Source organism: Psammomys obesus, unplaced genomic scaffold (genome assembly GCF_907164565.1).
Source record: "Psammomys obesus unplaced genomic scaffold, mPsaObe1.curated_primary_1811, whole genome shotgun sequence".
NCBI lineage: Eukaryota > Metazoa > Chordata > Mammalia > Rodentia > Muridae > Psammomys > Psammomys obesus.
In genome coordinates, this window is record NW_026595472.1 from 5,686 (window position 1) to 18,587 (window position 12,902).

General features: G+C 39.7%; 1 protein-coding gene and 1 non-coding gene across 5 annotated transcripts in view; one reads left to right on the forward strand and one right to left on the reverse strand.

Moving 5' to 3' along the window:
• Positions 1–305: 305 nt before the first annotated feature.
• The window catches only part of LOC129685762 (nuclear pore complex protein Nup98-Nup96), a gene marked incomplete at its 3' end in the record, with an annotated part of 60,565 nt that continues 47,968 nt past the window's right edge, over positions 306–12,902 (forward strand). For all 4 annotated transcript variants that reach the window (XM_055619264.1, XM_055619266.1, XM_055619265.1 and 1 more), the window contains 8 exon segments: positions 306–412; positions 1,846–1,947; positions 2,061–2,237; positions 4,975–5,114; positions 6,226–6,333; positions 6,975–7,155; positions 9,167–9,330; positions 10,756–10,893. In XM_055619264.1, the coding sequence (XP_055475239.1) occupies positions 337–412; positions 1,846–1,947; positions 2,061–2,237; positions 4,975–5,114; positions 6,226–6,333; positions 6,975–7,155; positions 9,167–9,330; positions 10,756–10,893 (1,086 nt within the window).
• On the reverse strand, positions 3,007–3,113 carry LOC129685763 (U6 spliceosomal RNA). Its single transcript, XR_008721537.1, has one exon. It is a non-coding gene; the product is annotated as a U6 spliceosomal RNA (small nuclear RNA).

The following is a 12,902-nucleotide window of genomic DNA, read 5'->3' on the forward strand; positions in this document are numbered from 1 at the left end:
TGCTGTGGCATTCGCAGGGTTGCACACGCTGAAAATAATAAAAATTAAAATTAAATTGCCCAGCAACTCAACACACACATGAAAGTGTCCTTGGTAGGATCAGAAAGTTACTATCACAGTGCAGTACTAGTCATTTTAGGAAGAGTACAGATTAATGAATATCTCATAGTGTTTAATTTATCATTGAGGTTTTAGGATATTGATTAAGAGTATCATGCTATTATTTCTATGGGCATAACTAATATTTGTAGAATGGTAGATACCTTGAAACAAATTTATTGTCTCAAAGAATAACTTCTCTTTTACAGCTTTCTGAAGCAAACACTCGTTTTGAAGATGTTTAACAAAACATTTGGAACCCCCTTTGGGGGTGGCACAGGAGGCTTTGGCACAACTTCAACATTTGGACAAAGTAAGTTTTAAAAAAGAATAAAAGAGGAGAAAATGTCTTTTTAAACAAGATTTATTTATTTATTTATTTATTTATTTATTTATTTATTTATTTATTTATTTATTATCTATACAGTGTTCTGTCTGCATGTATGCCTGCATGGGAAAAGAGGTCACCAGATCTCATTCTAGATGAGAATATAATATCACTGTAGCCTGAAATGTCTCAGAACTCTTTTTTTTTTTTTTTTAAGATTTCTTTATTAAGTATTTATAGTGTTCTGCCTGCATATACACCTGGAGGCCAGAAGAGGGCACCAGATCTCAGTATTAATGGTTATGAGCCATCATGTGGTTGCTGGGAATTGAACTCAGCACCTTTGGGAAAATAGCAGGTTAACCTCTGAGCCATCTCTCCAGCCCGTCTCAGAACTCTTTATGTAGCTCAAGCTGTCCTCCAATTCTCAATCCTCCTGTCTCAGTTTCTCAGGTACTGGAATTACAGGCATGAACCACTGTGATGGTTAGTTTTAACTGTTAATTTGACATAATTGAGAATTGTTAGTGTTTTTTTTTTTAATAAAATTGTGTTTGTTCCTCTTGTTTCTCTCTTACTTACCCCAGCTATTGCCTAAATAATTGAGACCCTTATATTACTTGTTTAATAAGCTTCACACCACAACAACTGAGCAGTTTTAACTTCATTCTTAACCCTCTAAGCTAATCTTGCTTCCTCACAGCGTAAATCCCAGAGGTACTTGTTCTTTTATGGCTTTTCCTGCTACAACTGAATCTTCTGACGTCTCCTGGACCTCTGCTCATGGCTGAATCCCCGACTTCCTCCCTCTATCTTTTCTTCTCTTGGAGGGAAGGAAGTACAGCCCTATTCTCTCCCATGCTCAATGATTGGCTGCTTTATTGATATCAGGGGACAGTTGGGGAGCAATGTTTACATAATGTTGAGACAGGAGATTCTCAGAACAAGGATTGCAACCAGATTCGAGGGTTGCAGAAATCAGCATTTGAATTACACAGTAAACTTATGCTTACATCAGTAAGCTTAGTTTTAGATGTAAGGATGTCTGGGGAGGATTATTGTAAACATTATAATTGGTGGGGGAGGATCCGCCCACTATGGGCAGCACCATTCCCCAGGCTTGGGGTCCCTCTCCTCCACTTTTTTATAGCCCTAGAGACCAAACCCAGGGTCTATGTGTGGTAGGTATTCCACCAGTGGGATGTACCCTCTGGTAATGGGAAGTTACCCCTTTTGATTTAGAGGACATATTCCTGTGGAGACAATGAGTAAAATACCTTGGCTTGATTTTTATCCGATGAGAATTTTGATGAAATTTGAGAAAGATTTCAAATTGCATTAGTGGTCATACTTAATGCAGAGTGTTTAAGAAATGTTAAAAACTTTCTGATTATTGACCCTGAATTTTGCTTTTTCAGATACTGGCTTTGGTACTACCAGTGGAGGAGCTTTTGGAACATCTGCATTTGGTTCTAGCAACAATACTGGAGGCTTATTTGGAAATTCACAGACCAAACCAGGTAAAGGGTTTTGTCTGGAAGAAAAGCTGGTTTTTATGTAGTTGCCATAGAACTTCACTTAGTGACTGTAATCTGTCTATATAAAACTGTTTTCTCCCCCTGCATCTCTTCAGGAGGATTGTTTGGTACCAATTCATTTAGCCAGCCGGCAACCTCCACAAGCACTGGCTTTGGATTCGGCACATCAACAGGAACATCCAATAGCTTGTTTGGAACTGCAAGTACAGGGAGCAGTCTTTTCTCATCCCAGAACAATGCGTTTGCACAAAACAAACCAACTGGCTTTGGGAGTGAGTAGGGCATCATTCTGTGGACTTGTACTTCTGATAGTTTTAATGTTTGATTTGTTTATTGAATGTGTTCTCTTCTTTGCTCTATGTTCACCTATCTCGTCTCCCACGAAGTAGTCAAAACCAGGAAAAGAGGGCAGTAAATATATCTCTTAGAATGAGATGGGGGCTTGAAAGAAAGAAATTAAAAACCACCTTTCTTTTTTTAAAACATGATTTATTTTTATTTTATGTACATTGTTGTTTTGCTTGCATGTATGTCTGAAGTAGAAGTACTATTCTGTAGTAGCTTTAAGGCAGCCACTAAGTGTGCCCTATGAGCTGAAGCTGTTTATGGGACAAGAGCACAGTAATATATGAGTGGCTAACTAACCAACATTGTTACTGTCAGTGTGTCTGTGAGTGAGGCAAAGCTTCATGTAGCCCTGGGCGACCTCACCTGACTCTCCCTCCCAAGTGTTGGTTTTACAGGCTTGTGCCCCCATATCTGGTCAGATGTTGAAATATTTAAACATGCTGTATGAAATGCAAAATTTCTATCTATCATTCTATCTATCTATCTATCTATCTATCTATCTATCTATCTATTTTGAGATGGCTTTTTTTTTCTGTCTAGCCCTGGCTATCTTGAAATTCATTCTGTAGACCAGGCTAAAATGCAGATCTTTTCTATTATTATTATTATTTTTTTTTCTACAATTTATTCACCCCATATTCCAGTTGTGGCCCCCTCCCTCGTCTCCTCCCGTTTGCACTCTTCTTCCCCTATCCCTCTCTCCCACACTTCATGAATTTGGGTGTTATCCTTGCACATGGGCCATGCTAATAATCTCTCTATCGTTCCATTTTTAGTATCTGTGTTGCCGAAGTGAGCACTAAAAGTGCATTCTTAAGGTGCTAATTCAGAAGAGACATTCCTACTAACTTTAAACTATATATTAGGGTTAGAGTTAGTTAGAAATGTGCCAGTGCAAAATCAAAATGCTCATAATAGTTATTAGGATATCACTTTAAGTATTGGCAGGCAAATTTTTCTTGTTCACTGACATTTCTGGCACTGTATGTATGACTTCTCATATTTTACAAAAGGTAGTTGGGGCCAGGGAAAAGGCCTGGATGTTCTCCAGAGGACCCAGGTTCAGTTGCCAGCATTTACATGGCAGCTCACAGCTAGCCTCCTGCCTGCCTGCCTTCTTCTCCCTGAGACAGGGGTTCTCTGCGTGTCCCTGGCTGTCCTGGAGCTCCCTCTGTAGGCCAGGCTCAGGGTCTGCCTCCCTCTGCCTCCTGAGTGCCTGGGTTAATGTGTGCCACTACATCCAACAGTCATTCATTTCTTCTGTGTTAGGTTTTATTTACTTGCTTGGTTTGAGACAGGGTCTCCTTCTTAGCCAAGGCTGCCTTTGGTAGGTAATTCCGCCTAGACCTGCCTCCCCATGTTTGGTTATGGACTGCTAAGATTATAAACGAGTGTGTTAGAGCTTGGCTTTTTATAATTTTTTTTTCCCCAGACTGAGTTGGTCTCTTCTGAATGACCTTGAACTTCTGGTCTCTATCTCTACATTTTGAGAACTGGGTTATAGGCACGAACTACCATAACTATCAAAAACTTTTTTTGTTTGTTCTTTGAGACAGGTTCTTATTATGTAACACTGCCTATTGGAACTTACTACATAGATCAGGCTGGGAACTCTCACAGATCCACCTGGCTAGGGTCTGCTGTTTCTATATTACTTTCTTTTTGGATTTTTGAGACTGTCTCACTATGTAGCCTCAGCGAGTCTGGAGCTCACTATGTGGTTAGTGCTAGTGTTAAACTGAAAGCAATCCTTCCCATTTAGCTTCCTAAGCATTTGAATTATGATCCTGCTTCTCAGTTACTTTCAATATAATGGCCTCTGATTTTAAATTTTTTCAGCAGTGATCACATTTTTTTAAAAGATTTATTATCTGTACAGTATCCTGCCTGCACACCAGAAGAGGGCACTAGATCTCATTATAGATGGTTATGAGCCACCATGTTGTTCTTGGAAATTGAACCCAGGACCTTTGGAAGAATAGCCGCTCCTCCTAACCTCTGAGCCATCTCCCTAGCTCCCAAGTGATCATATTTTATGTTAACCTATCTATGTTTGGTTGCTTGAATAGGACCACTTACATGACCAATATTTTGATAATTTGTGCATGTATATTATATCTAAATAAAAACAAACTATGCTCTAATGATGTCTGTTATGATAATGTCTTTCACAAAGCTGGTTTCATTCAACATTCATTCTTTTAAAGTACTGTTTCTTTTTAGTCTTGTCTATAATATCTAAGAACTACCTGCACATTTAAGCTAACCCGTGGATTTGGATTTGTTACCTTTGAAAGCTGTCGCCTGGAAACATGTCCGTGTAAAATATAGTTTAAATGTATTTACTTAGGAGAATCTTTTTTTTTTTTTTTTAATTATTCAGTTTTTATTTTATGTGCCTGCATGTATGTCTGTGTGAGGGTGTCAGATCTTGAAGTTACAGACAGTTGCAAGCCACCGTGTGGGTGCTGGGAATTGAACCTGGGTCCTCTGGAAGAACGGTCAGTGCTCTTAACCTAGCTGAGTCATCGCTTCAGCCCCAACTCAGGAGACTCTTACAAAGATTTGACACTGTGAAAGCACTGCTGCTATTATCCTGCTGTGTTTCCAAGCTGTGTTAAACATTAAGCTGTTTGCTGTTCTCACTTTTCTAATTTACAGATTTTGGAACCAGTACTAGCAGTGGAGGACTCTTTGGAACTACAAATACCACCTCTAATCCTTTTGGTAGCACATCTGGCTCTCTCTTTGGGCCAAGTAGTTTCACAGCAGCACCTACAGGAACTACCATTAAATTTAATGTATGTATTACAGAGGGTTTTTTTTTTTCCCCATTTGTGTATTTCTTTATAGTATGTTTTGTCAGATTGTTCTTATTTCCATTAATGCATATTATATTTTTGATTTTTTTAAAAAATAAGAATTTAAGTTTTTTATTTTATGTGAGTGAATATTTGTTGCATGTGTGAATGTTCACCATGTTCATTCCAGTACCCAGTGAGGCCAAAAGAAGGTTTCATAATCTCTTGGAATTGCAGTAACAGATGGTTGTGGACCACCATCTGGTGCTGAATTGGGTTCCCAGCACCTAAATGTAATTGTCTTCTCTAACTCCAAGAGATTAAGGCCTCTGGCCTTTGTGCACTCATGTACGTATCTGCGTGCAGGCACACATGGCTACACACGTTTAAAAATAATAAAAATTAATCTTTAAAAATGAAGGTTAAGCTGAGCAAGGTGCCGCACACCTGTAATCCCAGAACTCAGGGAGACAGATGCAGGTGGATCTCTGTGAGTTCGAGGCCAGCCTGGCCAGTCTACAAAGTGAGTCCAGGACAGCCAAGGCTACACAGAGAAACCTTATCTCAAAAAAACAAACAGACAAAAATGAAGATTCGTGATACATGGGAGAAATCAGAAATGTTGCCATGTATTTTAATCAAGCATTCTTGAAAACAATTTGGTTTTGCCATGAGAGTCTTACATGTTGCCCAGGCTGGTCTGAATTTCAGTTCTCAAGTGATCTTATTTCAACTTGTAAAATGTTAGGACTAAAGGCTTGTGCCACTGTGCCTACCTTCATCTTTTAGTTTGTTTGAGAGATGGTTTATTGTGTAGCCTACTCAAGTTGGCCTGGTATTCAGGGCCCCGTCTGGAGTGCTGGGATTCTAGGTACGGGCCACCATGCCCTCCTAAACGGTGTTTAAGTAGTGAGGCGCATGGGAGTTTAACCCGAGCTTTTACACATTAGGCAGGCGCTCACCACTGAGCTATATTGAGCCCTTGGCCCAATCTTGTTACAAAACAATGAAATAGGGAATAGTTTTTTAAAGTTCAGTGATTGAAGAAGTGTGTCTGTGAAAGTAAACATGGAAGCTTGGGCTTAGATGGTGTCTTTGTCTCTCTTTGCAGCCGCCCACTGGGACGGATACTATGGTCAAAGCTGGAGTTAGCACTAACATCAGTACCAAGCATCAGTGTATTACTGCTATGAAAGAGTATGAAAGCAAGTCACTGGAGGTCAGTAAAACGAAGCACCAAAAATCAGCTGACTGTTTTGATTATACATAAAAACATACATGTTTGTGAGTCTTTGTAAGATCAAGTGCTTCACATTGGGTCTGAACAAAAAGCCTGACGTTAGTCAGAGTGCTTTTTCAAGATTATGTATTGTTATGAACACCTTTATTTTAGGCTGGGATAATAATCTCCACACACATACAGGTGTACTGTGTACATCTTGTCTCTTATTCTATTCTGGCTAGATAGTAACATGGCAGTGACAATACATTTGGGTACAAATGAGTTTTTAGTAAATTTATACAAAATTCTAAAATCTAGATTAATACATTTTTCACTTAAGTGAAAGGATTCATATCAAGTGACATGGAGAAAACAAAAAGAAACAAAGCGTATCCAACATTCCAAATGCCCTTCTTGTTCCCTCCCCTCATGACAGTCCCTTCCTTACAAAATTAACCCGTCTTGGCTGCTCAGTTTTTGCCAATCTCTGAATTTTCCATAGAGGGACACTTACTTTATGCTTTGTACTTCAACATTGTACTTATCAGTTATGTTGCTCTGTAAGAGATTGTTGCATAGATTTCTTCTAAGTAATTTTTTTGCCATATGCTAATTTTGGTAACGTACTTAACCTTCAGGAACTTCGTTTGGAGGATTATCAGGCTAACCGGAAAGGCCCACAGAACCAAGTGGGAGCAGGTACCACGGCTGGCTTATTTGGGTCTTCTCCAGCCACGTCCAGTGCAACAGGACTCTTCAGCTCCTCTACCACTAATTCAGCCTTTTCATATGGTCAGAACAAAACTGCCTTTGGAACTAGTAAGCACTTTATTGTAACATAAAGAAGAATGGTCAAACTGGGCTTTGGTGGCTCATGCCTTTAATTTCAGCACTCGGGAGGCAGAGGAAGGCATATATCTCTGAGTTTGAGGCCATCCTGGACTACAGAGTGAGTTCCAGGACACCCAGGGCTACACAGAGAAACCCTGTCTTCAGAAACCAAAAACAACAACAAAACCCACAACCAACAACAACAAAATGAATGGTCAAATAGAATTAACTCATGACTGTCACTTTATTGCAAGAGCTGTGGATAAAAATTGAGGTATTTATTTGTAGGGAGGGGCAGTTGTAAGTGAAGGTGTCTACAGAGTCCATTTCAGAAGGTGATGTTTGAGTAATAACCTACCCAAAGAAGGTAGAAGAACTGGCTGTTTGTATTTTTAGGGAAAATCAGCTAACTTAAAACGATGAGTCTTAAAACCCTAAGGTTTTAGAGGCTTTTTTTTTTTTTGAAGCAGCGTCTTACTCTCACTCAAGTTGTCCTCAAACTCAAAGCAGTCCTTCAGCCTTCCAGATGCTGGGATTACGTGTGAGCCAGAAGGATCAGCAAAATTCAGATTTTTGCTGAAGAGATTAGAGTGTTAGAAACTCGAGGGGACTCTAGGCTGTGTTTAATGAGACTTTGTGGATGGATCTTAACTTGACTTTTGAGCCACTCTTGCAATGTGAAATTGGCTGGTCTGGAACATGTTACATAGGTTAAGGTAGCTTTAGATTTGTGGCAGTCCTCTGCTTCTCAAGTGTTAAGCTTGCAGGTATGTGTATGTGCGCATCACCCAGCAAGAGGTGACTTTTTATTTGCTTGGGAAACACTTGAGATTTATTTTGAAGGAACTCATTTGATTATGAGTAGAGAATCATTCTGAAGATTACTACTTTGTTCAGAGTAGTAGAAAAGTTGTTGCTGATTGTGGTGTACGCTTTTTATCCTAGCACTTGGAGACTGAAGCTGGTGGGTCATTGATTTTGAGGCCAGACTGGTCTACAGAGTGAGTTCCAGGACAGCGTAAGACACACAGAACAACCCTGTCTCACAAAACAAAAAGCTATTGTAACTTCAGTATGACAAGGATGATTTTAAAAGGGCTGGGGCTGAGAGTGTAGCTCAGTCATATATAAGGCCCTGTTTTCAGTTCCCAGCGGTATATTATCAATCATTAAATCAGAGTTGTGTCCCTGATTAATTACGTAACTGAGTTGATTCAGGATGGGATGTGAAAGCATTTAGGGTGAAGACTAAGTTATTTGGTAAAAATTCTGCTTTTGCAAGTTCTGATACAAAGCTTACATTGTAGCTGCCCTGGGTAGTTTATGTGTACAAGACTTGGGAGGTGAAAATCAAGAATTAAGATTATCTTTTCTACATAGTCAAGTGTGAGGCCACCCTGTCAAAAACTAAAAACCAAAGATCTCTTCTTTCCCAGGTTTTTCCCTTAGTCACCAGTTTATCTTTGTAAAGGCAAACAAAAGTAACAAAGTTTCCATAGCTTTCTAGAGAAATACATACACAAATATAGTATTTATCTAATTTGCATTTAACATTGAATGTTGAAAAACTTGGTATTTTCTGACTTAACATAGAACACATTTAATTCCTTTTGTTTGTTTGTTTTTTGGAGACCTGGTCTCACTCTGTATTTCTGGGTGTCCTGGACACTACAGACCAGACTGGCCTCAAGCTCACGGAGATCACCTGCCTCTGCCTCCCAAGAAGTGTGATTAATCTAGCTCTCTTCAAAGGCATGCGCCACTACGCCCAGTTGAACACATTTATTCTTAAGTACTATGTATAAGAGACTAAGCTGGATATAGTGATATAAAGAAAAAGCCTCATTCTATCAAGATTAATTTAAACATAGATTGAATATTTTTTCCTTATAGAAGAAAAGTTGATTTCACAAAGGATGAGTTTTTTTTTGTTTTGTTTTGTTTTTGTTTAAAGGATGAGTCATTTATTTAGTCTGTCTTTAAATCTTTTTTCTGAAAGGTACAACTGGATTTGGAACCAATCCAGGCGGTCTCTTTGGCCAACAGAATCAGCAGACCACCAGTCTCTTCAGCAAACCATTTGGCCAAGCTACAACCACTCCAAGTACTGGCTTTTCCTTTGGTAATACCAGCACCCTTGGACAGCCGAGCACCAATACAATGGTAAGGAAACGGGCCCTTGGTTAACTCCATATCTTATTTGTGAAGCTAAGTAATGGGACTAGTAGTCATGTTTAAAGCTTGTTAGTGCTGTCTCCATAGCAGTTCTTTAGAACTCAGGTTAATAAGTATGGGAAAGAAGACAAATCTTTCAGTAATGAAGACCTGGATTTTTTGTCTCAGCTCAGTGAGTACATTGAGATTTTGTTCGATAAGTCATTTTTCCTTTTTGAGCATAGCTTATCATTAAGAGCTTGCTTAGTGAGCTATAGGTTGCTATTTTGAGGCTATATGCCTGGGGACATTGGCGTTGATCCAGAGGGAGTAGGAGGAAAATATGAGAATATGAAATACGAGAATGTTGGAGGGAGTTATGGAAACTGGTCCATTGCATGTATTTATGGTCCAGATATATCTGTATGTGGATGAGATTGTAGAGAAAATAATGCAGGTAAAGACAGTGGTTATTGGCATTATAAGAATCAAAATATAGACCTGAGCATACTATAATCTTGGTATTTGAGAGGAGGAGGATCAAGAGCCTAAGGATAGCATTGATTGTGTTATCTATACCTCATTCAAGGCCAGTTTGGGCTGCATGAGATAAACCTCAACAATTCAGTGAAGCATATGAGTAAAAATGAGAATAAAGAAATGAACCCTCACATTTACAGACAACTAATTTGATGGTGTGACTGCCACAGCGGATTATCATCTGCAAAGGAATGAGGTTAAATCCTTTATGTCATTAATAATCAAATACCTGGAATTATAAAACTCCTGATTGTGTTTTGTTTGCTGCTGTTAATGATCCTGTGTGGTCAGTTGACCTGCAGCTCATCATCTCCCTGCTTCAGCTTCATATTTGATGGGATTCTAGGTGTGAGCTATGCTTAGTTTATAAAGTGATGAGAAGAAGGTGAGGTGGTTTCTTTTGATTGTTTTGATGGCAGAATCTTGTAACTCTTGGAACTCCCTATGTACTCCGACACCTTGGAGCACATGAATTCATAGAAGGCATTAATACGTGCCCAGGACCTGAAGCTCGTTGTGCTGGAAATGGCTGTTTTGGAAAAACTGCCTTATTCTTGCTTTTTTAGGATTGTTGCAAAGAAATGTTCAAGAATTTTGTTTATAAACAAAATTGGATAATTTTGTGGTGACGCCAGGCGCAGTGGTGCACGCCTGTAATCCCAGCACTCAGGGAGGCAGAGGCAGGTGGATCTCTGTGAGTTTGAGGCCAGCCTGGTCAGCAGTCGGGTCCAGGACAGTTAAAGCTACACAAAGAAACACTGTCTCTGAAAGAACCAAAAATAAAACAAACAGTGGTGACTATTTTTTATCAATCTAGAGTTAAAAAATACAACAACAACAACAACAAATACTGTTATGAACTGGTTTTTATTTAATCTAGATTACCCTTTCCAGGGCCTGTTTGGAGTAACCCAAGCCTCACAGCCAGGAGGTCTTTTTGGAACATCTACAAACACCAGCACTGGGACGGCATTTGGAACAGGAACAGGTCTCTTTGGGCAGCCCAGTACTGGATTTGGTGCAGTTGGTTCGGTAGGTATTCACAATTGACTGTAACTTGAAGTTTTAAAATCTGTTAAAGGAATATGTAAAACAGAAATTGTCTCCCAAGAATTTAATATCTATATGTTAATTTTTTCCTCTTTAATTTTACATATATATAATCTTTTAGTATATTTGCATTTATATTTTGTGTATGTATGCCTTTACCACACTGCACAAAGCAGTCAGAAACCACTTGTGGGAGTCCAGTCCCTTCTGCTGTATGGTTCTCAGGTCACCTGATGGCAAGTACCCTTACCCACTAAGCCATCTTGCCAGATCCTCTCTTGGTCTTCCTCTCAGGGGCTCAGGTAGCTGAGGCTGGCTGGAACTTCGCTCCTCCTGAGTCTTTACCTAGTGCTGGATTCAGGCATGTGCTACTAATTAGTGTGCCCCAAATCCCTAATTATCGTGTCCCCGCTTTCCCGGGCCTGCAGCATTTTCTGCTGTGCCCAGTTTCGTGAAGTGTTGGGGCTAAGCCCTGGGTCTCATGCATTCTAGGAAAACACTATACTATACTGGGTTGCGTCCCCAGCCCCATTGTTTGCTTTTAGTTACTGCATTGGCTTACCTCAGTCCTGGGGGTTTTTTGAACATACTGTTAAGGGCTGGGAAGATGGTTCAGCAGGTAAGAGCACTGGCTGCTCTTCCAAAATACCTGGGCATGATTTCTAGCACCCACATGGCAGCTCACAACTGTCTGACTCCAGTTTTAGGGGATCCAACACCATCTTCTGGCTTCTGGAGGCACTGGGCATACACATGGTACACAAACATACATGTAGGCAAAACATACACATTTAAATAAAAAATTTTAAAAAGAAAGAAAATAGTTTTAATTTTTATATTGAGAAGTAACACTGCTCTTTTTTTGGGGGGGGGCGAGTTTCAAGACAAGGTTTCTCTGTTTTTCGAGATAGCCTTGGCTGTCATGGACTCGCTTTGTAGACCAGGCTGTTTTCAAACTCACTGAGATCCACCTGCTTCTGCCTGCCAGTGCTGGGATTAAAGGCCTGCACCACCACTGCTCATTTTTATTATGTACAGCATAAAATCTTTTTGTGTATTTGTTTTATTCTTAATGCATTCTGCCACTGCAGGCCCCCTCTAAAAAGTTTCAAAGTTTATTTACATCTTAAAATCTATTTGGTGTGTTTAAAGTATGTAGTCTTAATTTAGATTGCTTACATCAGATTTATTTTTTTTAAGATTTTATTTATTTAATGTGAGTGCTCTCTCTGCATGTACTCCTGCACGCCAGAAGAGGGCATCAGATTCCAGTATTGTGGTTTTGGGCCACCATGTGGTTGCTGGGAATTGGACTCGACCTCTGGAGGAGCAGCCAGTGCTCTTATCTGCTGAGCCATCTCTTCAGCTTTTTTTTTTTTTTTTTTTTTTTCTTCTTTTTTTAAATAGGATTTCACTCTGAAGCCCTGGCAAGCACCAGCCTTGCTATGTAGACCAGAGTGGCTTCTCATAGAGAGCCACCTACCCCTCTCTACTTGCAAAGTGCTGAGATTGAAGGCCTGTACCACCATGTCCAGCCCAAGTTAGATAATTTTAACTCCCAGTTTTCCTTTTTGTGTGTGTGTGTTTTTTAAATTTTTGTTTGTTTATTATTTCATTTTTGTGTTTTGGGAGATAAACTGGTATGGTATTTGGAAAGTAAACGCTCTTGGAGTTGATCAAGTTGCTGTAACTATTATTGTTTTTCTGTTGGAGGTACAACAGTTATTTACCTTGTTGAGTAAGTTGTTTAACTGTAGAAGTACTGTTTTGGAATGCATAAACCTAAAAAAACCAGTGCTAAATCTTATATCATAGCACCACTTGTGAAAAAGATTACAGAAGTTTTAATGCAAGCCGGGGCAGGAAATGGTGGCTGGTGTGAGCAAGGCCCAGTTCTGATCCCAGTACCGCGAGGGGCTGCTCAGACACAGCCAAGACTGCATTGGATGTTTGAGCTCAACCTGGGCACACAGAGTTCAAGGCCTGCCCGG